Here is a 20868-nt window from a genome sequence, read left to right as displayed (position 1 = left end):
GTATGCTTGCAGGCCCCTAGACCGTGGCCATATTTCCAAAGGTCGACCGTTAAGCATGCAATCCCCACCCATGTCAAGCACGCGAATACCTGACAGCATCCAGTAGTGTGGGGAGCTAAAAATAACATGAGAAAGGATGAAGGATCGATAAAAGACATGAAGACATTTATTTATTGTTGTTATTGAAAGAAATGCTCTCAATTAAGCTTTTACCTAATTTCTTTTCCCTAAATTTCTCTGCTGAGATGAATAAAGTATATCTTATCTTATCTTATCTTATCTTATCTTATCTTATCTTATCTTATCTTATCTTACGCCAGTATCATGTAGGCTATAGCTAATGGTTGTTAACAGACCACATGTTTCTGGCTTAAAGCCGTGGACCATGGAAGCAAATGGAATTGTTCATATTGTAAATATTTATTACAAAAATACAAATTTCTTTGAAATTGTAACACCAAGAGAGATTATTCACATACTAATGACTAAGCAGTTGAAATAGCACAGCGCTGAGATTTTGGAATCAAACAATGCATTTGATTCTCTTTCCTTAAGTCATCTCGTCGTCATGCCACGGCTCTCCATGGTGTCGAAGGTTCGAATCCTGTTCTTGATGTGGCTCAGCTTGTCTTTCATGTACCTGTAGCGTTCCCTCTTCTCCAGGAAAGCAGGGTCCTGTAGAGAACACACACATTCCTGTCACACACATGTATTGCTGTTTTTCCTTGCATTTTGTTCTTTCTTTCCTCCATTCTTTCTTTCATTTATTCTTTCTTTGTATTCTTTTTTAATTCTTTCATCCTTTCTTCCTTTAATTTCTGCATTATTTCATGCAATCATTCATTCGATCATTCTTTCTTTCTTGATTTTCTTGTCTCTCTCTCTCTGCATATCCTCCTAGCCCACAGTGAGCCCATGTAAACTGCAGTCAGTAATGTGGATTTAAAGAAACCCCATTCGTCTCAAAGTGAGCAATATTATCCTCACCAGTGGACAACTTTATTTGAAAGAAAATATAACCTGGCTAAGAATTAAGAATTTAGATATTTGTTTGGTGTAATTTGCGTACATGAAGGAGTAGAGAGAGTGTATTGCTCACCTTCTTCTTCTCTTCATATGTGAGCAACATTCTTTGAATTCTCTCCTGTTCCTACGGGGTAGACAAAGGTGAGCAAACTGTTATACATGCAGCAACTTCATATTACATTTGCACAATGCTGTCATGTGTCTTTTATTTTGGTTGTCATTTCAGTAAACAGATATTTGAAGTAGCTGAAATGTCCCCCACAGCGATGCCTTCTCTCACGTCTCGTCTGCTGTTGTTCCTGAGGAGGCTGTCCATCATGTCGTCCAGCTCCTGAAACTTCTGCAAGGTGTTAGTGATGTCTCTGTGGAGGTCCTTGTACTCCAGGTACTGGTCGTTGAACACGGCCTTGTATCTCTCCCGCTCCTCAGCAGAGGTGATCTCCGGGTACGTCCTGGATACAACAAGGAATTACATTTTGCATGTCATTTTTAAATGCTCACAGAAGAGGTGGCTGAAGTCTTTAGAAGGCTGCATGCATTAGAAAACTGTCACTGATCAAAATAAAAAAGACCAAAATGCCAAATATAAAATGTAGGCATGATTTTAGATGAAAGAGTAGCAACACTTACATGACGTAGTCGGCCTTGATGTGAGTGCTGTAGTTCGGGGTGTTGTAGTCCTGTGAGTGTTGTTTCTTACTTGTGTAACCTTCATCATCTTTAAAGGAGATCTTCTTTGGTTTCTTTTTAGACATTGGGATGGTTTGAGGATGTTCTTCCTGCCATGAAATAAGATGTATGATCAGATCTGAGCAGTCTAGAAGCACCATTTAAGTGACTTTCATCAAAACTATAAACTATGAAAATAACATAATACAGAGTCACTCATGACATTTATATTAGCATTTCCTCAAAAAGTTTGTCAAAGTCTGTCAAAGTTGATAAAAAATGCTTAACCCAGTAATGCTAAATATTTGACAAAAAGTTCTGTATAGCCTACCCGTGGCACTATGTTACTAAGTCATATAAACCTGGTGGCAGGTATGACACACAGACCCAGAATAGCGTTCAAAGCCCCATGTGGTGATGCCCTCACTGCACTCTGCAGTCGTCTTCTATGACTCAGCTTCCTGTCTCTCACATGGTAGGCATCAGAGCCCAGGTTTTCAGATGAATCATAACATCTTCATAACACCATGACCATACAATTGATTGCGTACGCAGTGGTGTGTAGCCACAAGGCACAGTCCTTTTGTTGGTATTGGTTTTTTTGGGGTCGGATTGGTGAGTGGTTGAATTTTGTTGGTGAGGGATTATTCTTTGTGGCCAAGGTGTGTGTGTTTGGATGTTAAAGGAGACACATAACAGGCAATGGGGGGGGGGGGGGGGGGGGGATATCAAACCCTAACGTCCACAGTCTACCTCCCAACCACAACCTGTTCATTATTGTAATGTATCCAAAAAAGAAGAACCATAAATAATAACTATTTCAATACTGTTCTGCCTAAGCCCAGACGAGATAATATAGTATCCAACAAAACTCCATCAAAGTGCATCATAATAATCGGTAACACACACAAGGGTCATGGTTTCCCCAAGCAGTCAGGCTCTTGGAGGAATCCACTACCCCCAATCCAACCCCACGCACACTACAACAACAGATTATTTAAATACATATTTCTGCATTTTTGCACCACAATCAACCGTGGCTGGTACCACTACCACTTCTGCAACATATCTTTTAAATTTTTTATATATTTATATTTTTACTATCTTATTTATTACTTTATCTTTTAGTGTTGCTGCTATGTGACTGTTGAGGAACCCAGTCTAAGATTTTTACTCTTTTGTTCAATGAGATGTAATAAAAGTAACTCTGAATCTGGTTCCCAGCGGTTCACCTCCAGCCTGAAGCTCTCCAGCTCGCGCCGTGCGGCCTCGTGCCGCCACATCTTCAGCGCCACCATGAAGCCCACCAGGTACATCAGCATGACTATGAAGATGAAGGTGGTGCCCGCCATCTGCCCGCCATCCACCCGGCACAGGTTTGCCACGATGGGGTTGAGTCCCACCGTCATGTGGCAAAGCCCGCCGCGGTTTAGGTCGTTGACGTACACTATGCCGCCCGCCATGTAGAGCAGGAACAGTGCCACGTTGACCAGGGCCTCGGTCAGCGGCCACCAGGCTGAATCCAGCAGGATGGCGCGATAGTACATGGTCATGCCCAGCACCAGCAGGATCAGCGTCACCACCCAGGACAGGCCGGCCACGGCCAGGACGAAGGGGGTCATGGGCCCCCCGTAGGAGTACCCCGACAGACCTTGGCCATTGTTGTAGTAACCGTTGGTTATGCCGTAGGAGTTGTCCCACTCGCTGTCCTTCTGGATGTAGGCGATGACGCAGGCGATCACCATGCCCCCGAACAGCAGCTCCATGCCGGCCAGGAGCCTCAGCAGCCCGGGCCAGGACTTGAGGTAGGAGTACTTGAGCTTGTACAACTCCACCTTCTCTGCGTAGTATTCGGCCGGGTGGATGCTGGTGAGGATCGACTCCTCGCCGGCATACAGGTCCCTGTTGTCCCGCAGCAAGGGCTTGTAGGACCTCTGGCTGGAGGTGGCCAGAGAGCCGGCGCCCTTGTCCTCCTGGCCGTCCCAGAGCCTGCGCTCCATCAGGGGGCTCACGGGGGGGCTCACCCTGGTGCCGTCCGGAGGGATCTCTTCCCCCCCGGAGCTCACATCCTCATGCCCCTTAGTCCAACTCCTGAAAGATCTTCCCAGGGTCTTGGGAAGCAGGGATCTGAGTCTGTCTTTCATGTTTTTATCTGGAGTGCTGGATGTGTATTCAGAGGAGTCTGCAGGGTCGTCCTCAACCACGTCTGATAGGTGGTCCGGGATGGGCGTGTGTGAGACCCAAACGGGGGTAGGTGCATTGCCAGGCCTGGACGATGACTCAGCCATGTTCTCACGTTCTCCTTTCTTGAATCGCTGGCTCCAGCTTCTCATGCTGATTGTTGTTAGTCATAGCGGCCATTTTCCAAAAGGCCATTTTGTTTGACAAGGAAGAGATTAGTTGTTGGTGAGTGTGTAGAAATGATGACAACACTCATATTCAAATAAAAAAGATAAACATGTTGTTCTGTTAAGACCAATTCTAAATATGTGCATATAACGTTGACATATAAACAGGTTGATAGATGAAAACAAAAAGAATACAATTCGTTTGAATGTGGGCTAGACAAACAATCGCAATTTACAGATACCTCGATGTATCCCTTTACCTCGATGTAAGCTCTGATGACAATCTACCTTCTCTTAAATGACAACTCATCCATGTGCTTTTCTTTCTATATCCACCAAACCATTAGCAGCATATGGCTGTGTCTCCTCCGGCAGGAGAGGAACCCATTTATCACATGGTGCCGTGGGCCTCAGAGAGAGGATTTAGGCGCTCTGGTGGAGCTCTGAGCGTCTCTCTGAGCTCCTCGCTGACACAGCGCTAAGAAGGAAACGCTCACTAAATGACGCCTCACCAGGGCTACAGACCTCTCCACACTCCAGTTCAAGATTAGCACATTCCAGTAGAAATGAGGGTGGTACATTGAACCCTGATCAACAGAAAGATATAAATAGAATAAGTATAGAAGTAAAGTATAGAAATAAGGTAAACATAGAATGAGGTATTCAAAGAGGACTGTGAATACGTTGTTTGAACATTCATGTTACTTTTATTTGTTCAAACTGATTTTTATTCATCGTGTTACATTATGTTATCTTATTTCTACACATGGTGTTATTCTGTTGACAGCATTGAAACAAAATTAAAATAACATGACAGTAACACCACTCTTTCTGGTATTAGGCCTAGTATTGTTTCTTGTATTGTAGTTGTTGTTTTTGTTTACCTTGGTAGAGTAGAGCCCAGCCCCTGACTCTTTTCTGGTCCATGACAGCTGTAGAACTTGGGAGTGTGTGTGTTGGTGTGTGTGTGTCCTTGTCTGGGAGTGGACAGAGGCTGGTGTGTAAAATGGCTGCCCTCTGTACTGGACTAACACGCCCCACCGCCTCCTCTCAGGTGACTCACACGTGTTATTAAGCGCTCAGTTTGTGTGTGTGCCGGTTGGCTGGTGAGAGAGAGAGCGTGTATGCATGGTGTGTGTTTGTGTGTGTGTGTGTGTGTGTGTGTGTGTGTGTGTGTGTGTGTGTGTGTGTGTGTGTGTGTGTGTGTGCCTGGTGTGTGTGTGTGTCTCACATTCCATCATTGATAAGCGCCCAGTTCTGTACATGCAGGGCGACCCGGGAGAAGCATGTGAAAGCACTGACGGGGGAGATGGAGAAAAGGGGGGGAATTTATCTAATAACATGTCTTTATTTTACTACAGTTACTACAAAGCATCTTGGATTCATGGTTCATCATACTGGGCAGATGTAGCTGTTGAAAATGTTTTTTCTTTACTGGTTTCTGCATCTTGTGTCTAGTAGCCATGCTTATCATGGAAACCAAAATGTGCTCCATGATTAGCCTAAAATAAAATAGTGACTAAATTCAGATGAGTTCAGGTGTGTGGAATGTAAGTACACACCTGAATGTACCGGAATTCAAGTACTTCTGTGTCCCATAACCATTATTTATTTCAGAACAATCTGGTGAATAAATGGTATGAATCATTTTAAAAGTGTGCCACGAGAGGGCAGCAACCGCCAGTCTTTCTTGCTTTCAATCTCTCTCTCTCTCTCTCTCTCTCTCTCTCTCTCTCTCTCTCTCTCTCTCTCTCTCTCTCTCTCCTTTGTGTGTCTGTCTGTACAGTGTGTCTCCTTATTCCTTTCTCCTCTGGTCAGACTTCCCAGTAGGTTGTGTCTCTTTCTATTGCCAATGAGGCTATATTAGATTGTGTATTGGACATGCTTTCTGCTGCCTTAAGGCTTGCTACCTCATAAAACCTGATCATTAGTATTAAGCTTTTTTAGCCTGCATCGCAAAAAAAGGTTTAAGTGAAATGATCATGGCGGCCCCAATAAGAAACACATAACATGATAAAAAACACAATGTTGTGTACATCCTGGTGCAGTCCATCTCATTATGTTTCACCAAATCTTCTTATTAAGTACAGCAGTATTGTGTTTTTTGTAACAACATCTGTTGTACAATGATACATTCTGCCGCCAGTGTTTGCCTTTTTGGAGCATGCTCTCGGGATGATACATGTTTACGGTCTCATTAAAACCAAAGCCCCATTTGCAGCCGTGTCTGCCGGTTAATATGACATCACTCCAGCGCAGCGGTCTCCTTCGCGGCAGCAGCGGCTCCCGTCTCCATGAGGAGAGAGAGCTGAAGGGAAGGACATGTCTATTGACCCTTCCACCCCCGCACACACCACAAACACACACACACGCACGCACGCATGCATGCACACATACGCACGCACAAACACCCACACCCACTCACACATGCACACACACACCCACACACAAACCCACACACATACAGACCTACACACACGCACACGCACACACACACACACACACACACACACACACACACATACACACACACACTACACATGCACTCACACACGCACACACACCCACACCCACACACACATACTGTATATACACACACACACATGCATGCACACACACATGCATGCACACACGGGCACAAGCACACACGGTCACAAACACACAAAAAACACACACACACACACCTTCACATTTATAGTCAATACAAGCACAAGCCTCTTGCACACACTGCACTCTCACGCGCATATGCACACATTCACTTTGCACACACATTTGCATGCACATACACACACAGGCAGAGTACCACCTACTTGCTCAAGTGAATAGGGAATCTCACCAGTGGTCTCGCCCTGGAGCTGCCTGCCACCTCATCTGCTCTTTCTCTCTCTCTCTCTCTCTCTGTCTCTCTCTCTCTCTCTCTCTCTCTCTCTCTCTCTCTCTCTCTCTCTCTCTCTCTCTCTCTCTCTCTCTCTCTCTCTCTTTCTCTTTCTCAATCTTTACTCTGACGGCAACAACAACATCACCTCTGAAGGAAATATTGTATTACAGAATACAAGCATAGGCTAAAATATAGAGTGGATGGGAAATATTTGTAGGTATTTATTTGGGAGTATTATTTGGGAGTATGAATAAATAAATAGAAGATGCACTTTATTAGTGTGAAATTAGGCTGAAATTATAGGTCGTAATAAGAATTAAAAATAATTATGTGATTTGTGATTTTTATTTAATAAACAAATAGACATAAGAAATATAAATTGATAGATGATAAATAAGTTAAGTGCTAAACCTCTCGTCTTTAAGTAAATAGATTTCATATTGCAAATGTTTAGTCCAAATCTAAATGTAATTGTATTAATTTATTTTCTTATATACTCATTCATTATTATTATGCCATCTTTTATGGTCAATTCATGTTAAAAATATTTTATATTTCCTTTGTTGGAATGGTGGGTTTGATTTTCGGGGTAAATGCTCATGTGAAAGACATGCTGGTAGAAAAACGTTCACGGTAAAGGAAGAATGTCTTCAGTATGGTGACGACTGAGATGTGAAATGTGCTCCAGCCTGTCAGACGCATGTGATGAGCGATGAGGAGGAGGTGAAACATGGCCCCTGGATTCTGACATCTTCAGGATACGTGTTTAATGTGGGAGTCAAGGAATACTGAGGAAAAGATGCAAATTCACCTCACAAGGGTATAAACACACACACACACACACACACACACACACACAAACAAATACAAACACAAGCACACACAAACACGGAGAGGGTCACACACACACACACAAACACACACACACACACACACATACACACACACACACAAGCAAATACAAACACAAACACATGGAGAGGGACACACACAAGGTAGGGACACATACACAGACACACACATACACACATGGACACAAGGCCTGTCATATTGCAGGGAGCCATTAGAATGAGGATCTGTTCCTCCACAGCTAAATGAAGCATGGAGCTACGCTAGCCTCCACCAGACAAGCTCCTTTGTATCCCTTCACCCTGCTTGTGTCACACACAGACATGACAGAGCGAGAGAGGGGGGGCAGATTATAAGAATTATAATAATATAAAAATAAAAATATATGGAACATTGGAAAGATTCACACATTTACAAATCAGGGCTAATTGGCATGATACTTCACCCCTAACAGAGGAGGATCTGACCACCGTGATTGCCCTAAACTGGAATCCTTTACCAGGTAGCCTGGTAAACACAATCTGTAGGTCATTGACAAGGGATGCCACAGACCTAGCTACCAAAAGAAGACAGGATGTGCTCCTACTGCACACAAAACCAACGGGATACTGAGCTGCACTTCCTAACTTCCTGCCAGTCGTACCAACACATCAGGGAACACACCTATCCCATGGAGGACACAGATATGCGAGGACTTTGAAAATCCGCTAACAAACCAGAAGAAATACAACAATGTGTGATCACAGCAGCACAATTCAAGACCTGTTGTGGTGAGAGAAAGACCTCAAACACCTCCTCGACAGAATCCTCCTGCTACAGGATCAACAGCACATTTTTGTAATCATGAAAATTGATTATTTCGCTCTGTTCACAATATTTTCACCATTGCACATATCCTTCACACTGTAGATACCAAAGTATATTTAATTTATCTGTTTGTGGAAGATATTTTAGGCTGGATGTTTTGCATTCCACATTTGACTTCCTATATAATTCGTTTTTAATATTCAACTTTTTGATATGTATTAATATTCTGTATTTAAATTTTCATCAGTGGTCAGTGTTAGCAGAGAGGGAGAGAGCGAGAGAGAGAGAGAGAGAGAGAGAGAGAGAGAGAGAGAGCGAGAGAGAGAGTGAGAGAGAGAGAGAAAGAGAGAGAGAGAGATGCCAGAACAACAGCTAGAATGCCTCCTGATTGGCTGAACCGAGAAGGCCTCTCTCTCTCTTTCTCTCTCTCTCTCTCTCCCTCTCTCTCCTCCACCACCGCACCAATGCCCATTAGAAGAATAAGCTGAACAAAGATCAATATTCCTATTCTCTCAGATTTCCCCAAGTGTATGCCAAGCCACGTTACGAAATATAATGTTGTGTGTGTGTGTGTGTGTGTGTGTGTGTGTGTGTGTGTGTGTGTGTGTGTGTGTGTGTGTGTGTGTGTCTGGGTTGCATAAAGAAGCTGGTAGCTCTTAGCTTCCAGGTCAGACAGAAGGAAAAAGTGGACACCAGTAAAATTCAATGAATTACCTTCACTGTCTCGCCCCAATCACCCATAGAGGCCTCAGTCCCTCTGGGGTATTCTTAAACACCCTCACACCCAAACACACACCCACACACACACAGATGGTTGGTTCTTAATATGTGATTAAAATAGTTAGATAGTATAAATCAAAGTCTGGTAATATGTATACACTATACAGTAAAAAATAAATGTAATTATTTGATTTAATGCTTGGTGGAAAACCTCATTAAGTCAACCAAAACATGTTTTTTTTAATAATATTCATTTTACAATGAAAATAATTATCTTTTTGTAACATTAAATTTAAGACCACCTGAGTCCTAATCTGCTCCTTATAAACCGCAAAGGAATAAGAAGATTGAGGGCTTTGTGTACAAAAAAGGTTTGCTTTCATCATACATTCTCCATCACTAACTCCACCATCTGCCCCCCTCCCTCATCACCAACCAACACGTTGATGAGCTAAACACATTTCAGAAAATCAGTGACGGGCATATTTAAAGCCTTGCCTTGCATCCATACATGCATGAGTGTGTCTGGATTGCACAGAGAAATGGAACAGGGAGACATGGCTCCCTGTAGGGCATGGGGGCCCTGTGTCTTTGCCGGGCCCCTGATGTTTGGGGTTGTGTAGCAACAAGAACGAGGTGACTGACTGGGGGCCACTATGGAAAATCGACACTGCTGCCAGCTCCCTTAAGGCCAGGCTAGGGCTAATTACCTGAGCTCAGACATCGTTCACACACATGCACCAGTCCTTCATTATTCAAACATTAATTGGTAGTGTCCCGGTTGTGCCACCGTGTTCCTGTTGGTGTGTGCGTGTGTGCGTGCGGCCGCGTGTGTGAACAAGGTCAAACCACCCAGGTGTTTGTTGCTGTTTACATGAATAAATTCACTTCGATTTTCACCATCCTCATAGTTTTGAAAATTTCTGTAAATGTATTTTTAAAGAGGGGTAAAGTATTTGGATCCCAACCCAGTCCACTTGATGTTCAGCGAGTAAGCAAACTCCACATCTTTGGGAAGTTTCTACAGATTAGTGCAAACTGCCAGTGAGTGATATTAAGGACCTCTAGCCCATGGATGACTGAAAGCGAAGACAGTGAGCTAGAAAGAAAGGAGAGAGTGGTGCTCATAGCTGAAGATAGTCTTTAATGATTTGACCTTGGTGTCTCTCCTTGCTAGGACAAAAGTTAACCTGCAAAAATGAAGGAACAACATACAGTTTACAGAGAACATACCATGTTAAACCGATTCCCCATCCATTTAAAAGTAGATTTATTCCAGTGCTACTACATACATTATGTGGCAGTGTACACAGGACAATGATGCTTTTACATTTCTTTTTTTTCACGTTTCGGGGTTTGTCACTTTGTAATATTTTTTTTGTTTGTTTGGCAGAAGTACCTTCTGATGCTCTACGTTTCAAAGCCTACTTTTTTTTGGATAGTAAAAGATTCTCGGGTGCGTTTTTTATCTCGTATCTACTACCAACGTCATGAATGTCCCTCGCTTCACAATGGTCATGTAGTTGTTGTCGTTGTGTTGTTTTTATACATTTTATTAATTTTTTATTCATGTTTGTTTTTTTTCAAGAGGAAAAAAATATCAGGACACTATTGATATTTCCTTTTCTGGAATGGTGTTTGGGCAGTTCTTTGTTGGTGACGATAATGGAGGGATGGGAAAAAAAGTTCATTTGGAAAGAAAAGGAACCCAATCGGGCAGATAGGAAATGAAACCTGACTCATACCTCATTTAGTAGAAAAGAAGAATCTAGGACAAAACTCGTACCATCCCTCCACTAACGTGAGAGTGGTCATTTGTGGTATTTACTGCATATCTGCTCAACGCGGCGTCTCCCCACCTCACCCCCCGGTGGTCGGCCATTTGTCCCGCTTGTTCTGTGACATCAACAATGAGGTCATATTCACGGGACACTCGCTCTCTCGCTGCTCCACACTCCCAGGAGCTCAAATGGACATCTGTCTCATAATGAGCCACGGCTGTCTTCTTATGTGCTGCCTTCCCCTTTTTGTCCTCTCCCAGCTCTCTGTCTCCCCCTCTCTCCCCCCTTTGTCTCTTTCTCCCCTCTCTCTATTTATCAAATTGCTCCCTCTCTCTCATTCTCTCTATCTCTCTCTTTTGGGGCTCCCCCCTCTCTCTCTCTCTCTCCCCCACCCTCTCGACCTCCCATCCACCTAAGCGGCAGAGGTCCTCACCAGAGGCCTCAGAGGGAGCCTCTCCCTCAGTCCATTAGTGTATTGTATGGTCTCAGCTGGAGGTCATTCTACTGAGGAACCCATCATGCACTGGGTGTTAATGGTCACCTAATGATGACTGATGAGATACAACAGGGCCAACGTCCCTCCTGATGTAGCAGTAACAGAGATACCAGAGGAAGCATATCGCTATTTAACACCAGTCACGTGAGGGGACATTATCTGACCGAGACGCTCCCAGGTTCCCACACACTCGGCCCACCTGATGCACTGTCTGGGCGGAGGATTGGGATTGGAACCCCCTTCAGAGGAGAGAGGAGGTGGAGGTGAGATGGGGTTGGCAGGGAGGCTGTAAGAACGCATGCTTCATTTATTCAAGTTGAAAAGAGAAAGGAGGAGAAGAAAAGGCCAGGAAGAAAAAAGGAAATGAATAAAGACTCATGCTTGATTAGGCGCCATTCACCGCAAACTAAATACGTTGTTAAATTAAGAGCTCTCTTCGGCTGCCATGGAACCACTGGTATAGCGGTGGCGGTGGAAGTGGGCACTCCTCTCACTCTCCTTCACCTCCCTCACTCCTACTCTCTCTTCACTACTCCCCCACTGACTCACCAGGGCTGCCTGTGGCCGGCCAGAGGAACTGAGCTCCTATTTCTGTCCACCGGCTTTAGGGGCGAATGAAACATCTTCTCACATGTTTTTGTCTGTCTGGGGCGTGAGGGACTTAAGGGCTTTATTTCACTTTCTTTACTAAGATGCCTACCATATAAACTACTGTGACGACAGCATGCTTCACCCAATAATTCACCCATTTTGTCCTAATTTTGAACGAGCAACACACGTTGGATTTTAATGTTTTTTAAATTGATATTTGTTTGAATTTATCAAAACACTAGGTTGAGACGTTTACCATGCAGGTGGTTGGTTCATGTTTCAAGTATTTTTTCTTTATATATATTATCCATCATTTACCCTGTTCCTTGTTTAAAAAAAATATATACTAACATGGAGAACAGATTTGTGCCCTCCAATTCCATTTCAACGTGGATCGGCTAACTGTTGTCTCTCGTTCTCTCTGTTTGGCTCTTTATCGTTTCAGGGGAGATCTGAAGAGTAACTGGAGGCAACGGGAATCACAATAACACCTGTTAGCAACTTCCAGTTCTGGAATTTGTTCATTTGATCTCTATAGGAGACCACAAGCTGTTAAAAAACGTAGAAACCTGCTAAAATGACGACTTACTGTTTCTTACTGACTAAGTTCATCGTTGATCAATGAAACCACTTAGCTGAATATGGGGATTCAAGTTGAGGTCAGCCTTTCGCTAACCATTTGCCTGATATGACATTATGTGTCAATTTCACATGCTTCAAGTTACCACGATTAGGTTCATCAAAACTTAAAAACAAGAAACACATTGCATAAATAGCATTAACAAATAAAATGTTTTGAACCACGAATTAAGTATTTTTCAGCGAATTAGCCTTATACCTTGTGATCAATTTTGTTTCTAAAAAGAATAACAAAAAAAGCTATTGCACTCATGATCTTACATTAGTCAATGAATTAACTCGTCTACGGTCATTTAAAGTGGCAAATAGATGAGTTATTCTATCTTTATGTATCCAAAACAGCTACTAGAAATATCATTTCATATTCAGCCTCATTATTCTACAACCTTATTGTAGAACAAATTCATTTGGCGAAAGTAGTTGGTACACACGAGTCAATTGCTTATTTGGGCACCAAATGGAGGTTGTAGTCTTTCCCACAGTAAGCGGTGGAAGAACTACAGCGACATGTTTTACAACAGCATTCACAGAGACCTCGTACCTCCTGGAACAAGAACAACAAGTCATCATTTCAGCTAGCTTCACTCAGATCTTTTTTGGCCGATGGGTCCAATCCGCTCTAATGAAGGCTAACCACTAAAGAAGGAGAATGCTAAGGGGAGTGTGGTTTATTGAAGTCAAGCTCAGGCTCTCTAGAAATCCAAGTCATCTAATAAAAATAGAAAACAACAAAAAAAACTACGCAATAGCAGTTTAAAAGCCACAAAATCAAGCACAATAATAAAAAGAAACTGAATCAGAATGTAAATCATCAAGACTTCCAAATGTATTCAATTTGTTCCTGCCATGTCTGGTTTCCACAGAGACATGCAACAGAGGGGGGGGGGGGGGGATGGTTTAGCTCTCGGTTCGGTGCCTAGCGTCGCGTTTATCCCTTCAGGCCCTGCCACCATCTTAAGGCCAGTGGAAGCTCTGATTTGTGGTAGTTAAAAACGTAAACTTCATATTTATTTTGAAATAACTACGTGTAGTAAGTAGGTGTGCAGCATGGAGCTAGGAACTCACTCCTAAACTAAAACTACTAGTCGTCCATCTTTGTTTGTTTGTTTCCCTCGATTTTTCTGCCTTTGTCCTATCCTTTTTAATGTGTTAGTATCAATACAAAAAAAACAAAAAACAAAGAAAGTTTTTCATAAAACGTCTGGAGTCACTGTGTGTGTGTGTTTGTGATGGAGGCAATGCTATGCGATACATTAAGACATTTTTCATCGAGTTTTTGGAAAGGAATGTATCTGAAAAAGGAATGCAATGCTTGTATTCAGACTGTTAACATCGTAAAAAAGCTCTGAAATTAGTAATTAAATAACCCTCTACTATTTATACATTCAGGCACTGAAAAATCACATGTCAATATGTAACTAAAAAAGATAGTCGCTCTCAACTTTCCCTTGGTAAGAACAAGGAAACTGAAACCTTGAAGTTGGCAATTGTGTAAATTTTTCCTACTCAGTAGTAATGCCAGACTCATCCCACTTCAGCTCTCTCCATGTTCCGATGGGGAGCTCACCTCCTCCCCTGGCGTGGCACGCCGGCCTCTCGCTCTCTTCCCGGCCGCCACCTCGGCCTGCGGCACGGGTTCGAATCCGTTGCGACGCGTGGTCCTTCTTCAAATGGAACATCAGGTGTTTCCATCGTAACCTCCCTACCCCCTTCTAGCCAAATAAGCAGATGGACGGACGGAGGGACAGACGGATGCAGTGGTCCTCTATCCTTCCCTGGACAAGGGTGGGGGGCCAGATGGGGCCGAGACGCTCTCTCCCTCCCTCTCCTCAGACCAGACTCCAGGGAGGGCTCTCGGGTGTGACAGCCAGCTCTCACCCCAGCGACCCTGCACTCACACTCAGTCTTCTGTAACTATACAAGGGCTTTTACAAAAAAGCTAACTTGGACAGCCATACAATGGCTAAAACATAAACCATATCTCTACTTTATCTCGGTTTGTCAAAGTTGTCAAAGTCATTTTCGTAAGCTTCTGTATTTTTTGTTTCTTCGTTTTTTTCAATGTTGTGTTTTTTGTTGCGTCTGTGTACGTGTAGGTGATTCTGTGTTTGTTTGGAGTTGTTGTGTGCTGTGCTGTGTGTGTGTGTGTGTGCATGTGTGTGTGCTTAGGCATTTATTTGTGTGTGTGTGTGTGCATGCTTGCGCGCGTGATCTTAAATTAAGTCTTTCCTTGTTTGTTAGCTCAGATGTGCCGAGACCCAGAACAAGCAGCACAACCAGCAGAACCAGCACAACCAGCAGACCCAGCAGACTCCGGGAGGGAGATCTGTAGAGGAGGGCTGGGAGGAGAGAATCCCATCCAGAGTCCAGGATCCAGGGTCAAGGGTCAGGGGTCGTTTCCATAAGGATCCATCACTCACAGGGCCAGAGCGGAGGAGTGTTGGACAAGGGGCGGGGTCGGGGGGGTGCGGTGCTGTGGCGGAGGAGGTGGTGGGCGCTGGCCGAGGCGTGGCCGGTGTTATCCGCTGTCGGAGGAGGTGTGCGGGGCGGTGGAGGGCGAGCGCCGCCGCCGCGCCGTCGACGTCCACGACCGCTCGGACCGCTCGGAGCGCTCGGAGCCTAGCGAGGCGGGCCGGAAGCGGTGCACGAAGCCGTCCAGGAAGTCCTGCTGCTGCTGGGTTATGGCTTGGGAGATGAGGCAGGGCAGCGCCTGCAGGCTGCCCGTCACCGTGTCCAGCTTGTCCTCCAGCGTGCCGATGCGCTTGTCCAGCTCCTCGCTGCGCTCCTGCAGCTCCGACACCAGGTCGTACATCACGTTCTGGGTCTGCGGGGGGGGGCAGGGGTCAGGGAGAACAGGTGGGGTGAGGAAGGATACCCTTTGAATGACTCGTCGACAAAGGTTAAGCGGTCAATGAAATGTGTGCATTCCCCTCTGATGTATACATTGAAGCCCAGGTCAAAATATGAACACTCATCAATCACACTTAAAACAAATGCTCCTATAACGCTAGCCCTCGTTCACTGAGGCTGCTAGCTTACTGTACGGATAAAATGCACATAGGCTTGAGACCCCTGCTCATGAGCAGGCTAATCCAACCATCAGAATGATCACCAACTAAACAGGGAGCACCTGTTTGGTTGGTGATCACATTACATGAACACAATTAGAAATTCCCCTGAAACCCTTTTTGTTCTCATTCCTAGAGTTTCATGTATAACCTCTCAAAATATTTTTGTTTTTATATGTCAAAGCAGGCTAAATTGTAAATCATCCTGCATGTACCGCCCTGCTCAAAACAACACCTGTGGAAGTTGGTTTGACTCCCAGCCCAAAGGTTGTGGGTTCAAAGCCCCTATGTCCACAGTGTACCAGTAGGGGCCTTGGAATGAGACGTTTCACACTTCCTTCATGGTGCTGAACGACTGTTTCTGAATTGATCTGTCAATGTATCTTGATAAAAACATCTCAACGTCAACACTGAGATTGTGACTATCCAGTCCCACTGAAAAGGCCTACATATCTAGTAGAGAACAATGGAATAAAACAGATAACCCTTCTAGAGACCAACCCATGAAAGTGTGTCTCCAGTTGAACCACAGTAGAGTGTAAATAGAGTCGACCGGACTAGCAAGCAGGCAAATAAATAAATAAACACACATTGAAGTCCACCGCTCAAAAAAAAACTCTAAAAAGTCCACAACTGGAGAGCAAATGCCATCCACATCAAATGAACCTCAATCCTTTGAACTCTGTTTGTTGGGCAGCTCTAATAGGCTCCGATGGCCCCTGTGGAAGCACAGGGGGCCGCAGTAACAACATGCTGATAGCACTGGACTCAGATAACGGGTGTATTGTCTCGTATCAAAAGTAGGTTAAATAGCTCTGACAGGATTTTCAAAATATAGACCAAGATGTAGTGTACTCAGATTGTGTGTTTGTATTCAAAAGTTTATGAGTGGTAGTCAAGGGAATAGTAGGAGTAAGTGCATTGTAACAAGATGCAAAAGGTACAATATAGAAATTGTTGCTTCGGATAGGTAGATTGTCATTCAAGATAATGAGTAACAGAGCGATGCACTTTCTCTGAAGCTATTTCTCTAAGCTTGACAATGAGTATAGCTATGTACGATGAGTCGCCTTAGCCTTCATTTTGCAAGTGTATCATTTGAGTTTGGGTTTTGAATCTACTGGCAGTGAAAATGTGCTTTACAAATAAAGTATGAACCGCATTATCCAAGCCACTTTCTTCAAGCGCTGATCTAACTACTCACTTCTAACTCACTTTTCTTGCCTTATTTTGCCATGAACGTGGCAATATGACTGCATGTATCCATGGTAAACTCTGCTCGCCAGTGTAGATAGAGAACCGAAGGTTCTCAAGAGGAGCTCTTACCTTGGCCAGGTCCACCAAGGTGTTGGCCTGGTCGTTCAGTTTCCTCTGCTCCATCTTCACGCTGCGCAGTCTGGTGGGTGGGGGAGGGATGGGAGGCGTAGGGTGGAGGAGGAGGAGGAGGAGAGAGGATGTTGAAGGGCAGAGAGGAGGAGGTGAGAAGAGGGAGGGGGGCATTAAAGAATGGGGTAGTTTGAAGGGAGGCAGGGAGGGAAGGACAGAAGGAGGGTGGGAGGGAGGGAGGAGGGAGAAGGGAGGGAGGAGGGAGAGTGTAGAGGGAGTATTGAGGAGGAGGTGAGGAAGGGGATGGGGAAATGGGGGGAGGTACGAGGAGGTAGCGTGGAGGTTATAGGATTTTATGAAAGGGGGGGAAGGAGCAAAATAGGGAGGAAAAACAACATATTTTATCAGAAGAGAGAGAGAGAGACTTACATTAAGAGAGAGAAATAGAGAGAGAGAGAGAGAGAGAGAGAGAGAGAAAGAGGGAGAGAGGGAGAGATAGAGAAAGAGGGAGAGAGGGAGAGATAGAGACAGAGAGAGAGAGAGAGAGAGAGAGAGAGAGAGAGAGAGAGAGAGAGAGAGAAAGAGAGAGAGAGCAGCCTGCATGCATAATACATTTTTGATATAAAAATATAAACACACACATTCCCAGTCTTGGTCAAAGCAATTCCAACCAAAACATGCAAAAAACTATGGAAGCATACTATGGTCATTCGGAAAGAAAGTCAGTTTTGGATTCCTCCAATTTCACTGACAGCGTCTGTAGATATTTACTTGTGGTTTGCTAGAGAACGTTTCATCAAGACAGGTCCGGCCAGATAAAATAAAATAATTAATAACCCCTTTTTTTTACAGAAAGGTTTTCACTCCAGAAGAATATGATATGCTTCCATACAAAGAAATCTGAGATAAACAAGAAAATCAACACACAACCAACCCATCCACCCACCCCTTATGAAAGAAAAGTAGACATTTCCAAAATAAAATGAAAACATCATGCTCCTGGAGAGCTGCACACAACTTAGTGAGAGGCCATGAGGTTTGCAGTCCAAAATAATCATTCAGAAAGCGTGCAGTGTCTGTGAGTGACTCTCTGCACTAGCAATGAAATGTGTATGTCTGTGTGCGTCCATAAGTGTGTTTCCAGGTGACGATATGCATGTGCGTATGGATATGAATGTCACACATAAATGATGAGGGCCGTAGCCGTGATGCACATGGATCGATGGCTGCAACATATGACATGGATTTCAAATGACCCCTTGCTGGAGTGTTTTGCTATTGTCTCCTTAATGAGGTGTCCTATAGCGTCTCAGTGGAAACCCTGTCATTGTTAACGAGGGGCGTTGCGACAGGCAGTTGCTGGGGCCGTGAAGAAAGGGGGGAACAGTCTCCCCTCTTTGGCAAATAATGTAAGGAGAAGACATCCAAGGGCATTCATTCATGTGGAAATCAGCCTCAAATCAGCCAGCGCAGGGACTATCTTGCTGATGGACCTTTGTTTGTGTGAAAACCAATTTTTTCCTCTTATTTCCCTGGCACATGTCGCTATTGATGTGGCTTTATGTATTTTGTATTATAGCTTTTGGACAGGGGGGTGGGGGGGGGGGGGGTTAGGCGGTGGGCTTCATGTTTATTTGCAGCCTTTTATTATACTTGAGGGTACGTTTGAGGTGATCTTCTACAAATGATCTGTGTTGACTTCTGTGTTGGGGTCATGCTGTGTCATGTGACAGAAGTCATGTGACACGTGAAGCTGACCAATTTCGACTGTGAATACAACACTGGATGGCTCACGCGCAGGAAACATGGTTTAGTGGAAGAAAACAAACGTTAACACACATACACAGCATCCAATAAACAAAACAAATGTCAAACAGTGATGTTGAAAACCTTCATGAACATGTAGATACAGTGGGGTGATTACAGTGTCTGTGTGCGTGTGCATGGGAGTGTGTGCGAGTATTCGTGTGCGTGGGTGTGTGTGCGTTTGATGTGTCATCAACAACACACAATCACCGGGGGTGGTTGAGGATGAGCTCTGTGGCTGCAGCGTTAATATAGCTCCACAAACAGCTATATTAAACATGGACGCGGTCGCTACGGCAACGGCACAACTTCATTCATCGGCCAATGGAGGATGGTACCGCCGGGCCTGAGTCGGTCCGTGGAGGAGGCCCCTCTCTCTCTCTCTCTCTCTCTGTCTTTCTCTCTCTCTCTCACACACACACACACACACACACACACACACACACACACAACAGTCCCCCCACACACCACCAAACACCAGGCGTCGGTGTTGAAAAAAATATATGTTGATGCAAACGTTTTTTTCGCTGTGTCATTCCATTCAAGGGATGGGGGGGGGAGGGGTGGGTGGGGCAGGGTCAGGGGTCTGGAGGGGAGGTAGCCGGATGTTGGATGGTGGGGGGGGGAGGGGTGTGGTTGGGGGGGAGAGGGAGATGGCACACTGAAGTCAAAGCCAAAATATAACCGAGAATGGAACATACATCAATCAACCAATAAGCGTCCAGCATTTCTTTATAACAAATGCCGTGGTTGGTTTGCTGTTGGGGCTGTTGTTGTTGTTTTTGTTGTTGTTGTTTGCTTGTTTCATGCATGTCAAACGCAGACGTGGAGAGAGGAGGAGGAGAGAGGGGGCCGGGGGCGGGGGGAGCAGGAGGTGGATGGTTGTGAAGACAGAAGGAGAGTAGGAGACATAGAAGACTTACTTCTGAGCTCTGCGGTGATAGAGCAGAACAAAGACACAAAACACAGAGTTTTAACCCCACGACACTCACGACACGAGAGAAACCGTTACACCTCTCACTGGAAGCACGGGGGAGGGAGGGGGAGGGAGAGGGGAGGGCGGAGGAGCAGAGGTCAGAGAGTTCGGGGCGGGGAGGGAGGGTTTGGTCAGGGGTAGGGGGGTCGGATAGGAAGGACTGCTACAGGACATTGTCATAAAACATTATTGTTGAGGCTGAGTCAAGCGCGTGCCACTCTGCATGTGTGTGTGTGTGTGTGTGTGTGTGTGTGTGTGTGTGTGTGTGTGTGTGTGTGTGTGTGTGTGTGTGTGTGTGTGTGTGAGTGAGGGGGGGGTTGGTGGGGAGGGGGGTGTCGATGCAACAGAAACAGAGAGGATAATGAGAGGAGATTTTCAGAATTGTAATAATAATGTTTTTGCTTGTTTGCATGTGTAGCTTTGTGTGTGTGTGTGTGTGTGTGTGTGTATGCATGTGTGTGTGTGTAGCTGTGTGTGTGTGTGTGTGTGTGTGTGTGTGTGTGTGTGTGTATGAATTTAACATAGAGCATAAAGAGTAGCGCAGTCAGAAGACATTGGCACGCTACGGGAACACACAGTCTTAAAGGACTAGGGGCAATGCTAGCCCATAATAACATCAGTGTTTACACATTTACGTCGCATTGTGTTACAGTAGTATTTGAGTGCATGAACAAATATAAAACGTAAACACCTCTTTACAATTGTATGTATATGTATGAGTACAGTGGTGATGGGAAGGTTTCCTGGGAAAGAGGAGAAGAGGGCGGTTTGACTTTTATACTAAGGCTTATTTTGTGATCTTATTTTGTATGTGGGGTGTCATTCATATGTTCCAGGACAGTGACAGGACTTAATATGTACATCTCGCCATGGATACCTGGATGCAGT

At 44.6% G+C, this 20868-nt stretch overlaps 2 protein-coding genes across 3 annotated transcripts in view; both read right to left on the bottom strand.

The window, feature by feature from the left end:
- Positions 1-555: 555 nt before the first annotated feature.
- Positions 556-4028, bottom strand: LOC307086007 (MARVEL domain-containing protein 2-like; the record flags this gene model as incomplete). Its single annotated transcript, XM_079751009.1, has 5 exons — positions 556-675; positions 1100-1150; positions 1307-1478; positions 1657-1805; positions 2928-4028. 5 exons carry the CDS (start codon positions 4026-4028, stop codon positions 556-558), a joined length of 1593 nt encoding a protein of 530 aa, XP_079607135.1.
- An 11294-nt stretch (positions 4029-15322) lies between these two features.
- Positions 15323-20868, bottom strand: part of kcnn1a (potassium intermediate/small conductance calcium-activated channel, subfamily N, member 1a) — a gene marked incomplete at both ends in the record, with an annotated part of 41373 nt that continues 35827 nt past the window's right edge. For both annotated transcript variants that reach the window (XM_079750993.1, XM_079750994.1), the window contains 2 exons: positions 15323-15628; positions 17199-17268. In XM_079750993.1, the coding sequence (XP_079607119.1) occupies positions 15323-15628; positions 17199-17268 (376 nt within the window). The remainder of the gene's footprint in view (positions 15629-17198; positions 17269-20868) is intronic.

This window comes from Pollachius pollachius (assembly GCF_949987615.1).
Source record: "Pollachius pollachius genome assembly, chromosome: 14".
Taxonomy (NCBI): domain Eukaryota; kingdom Metazoa; phylum Chordata; class Actinopteri; order Gadiformes; family Gadidae; genus Pollachius; species Pollachius pollachius.
This window is presented reverse-complemented; position numbering and strand designations above follow the sequence as displayed.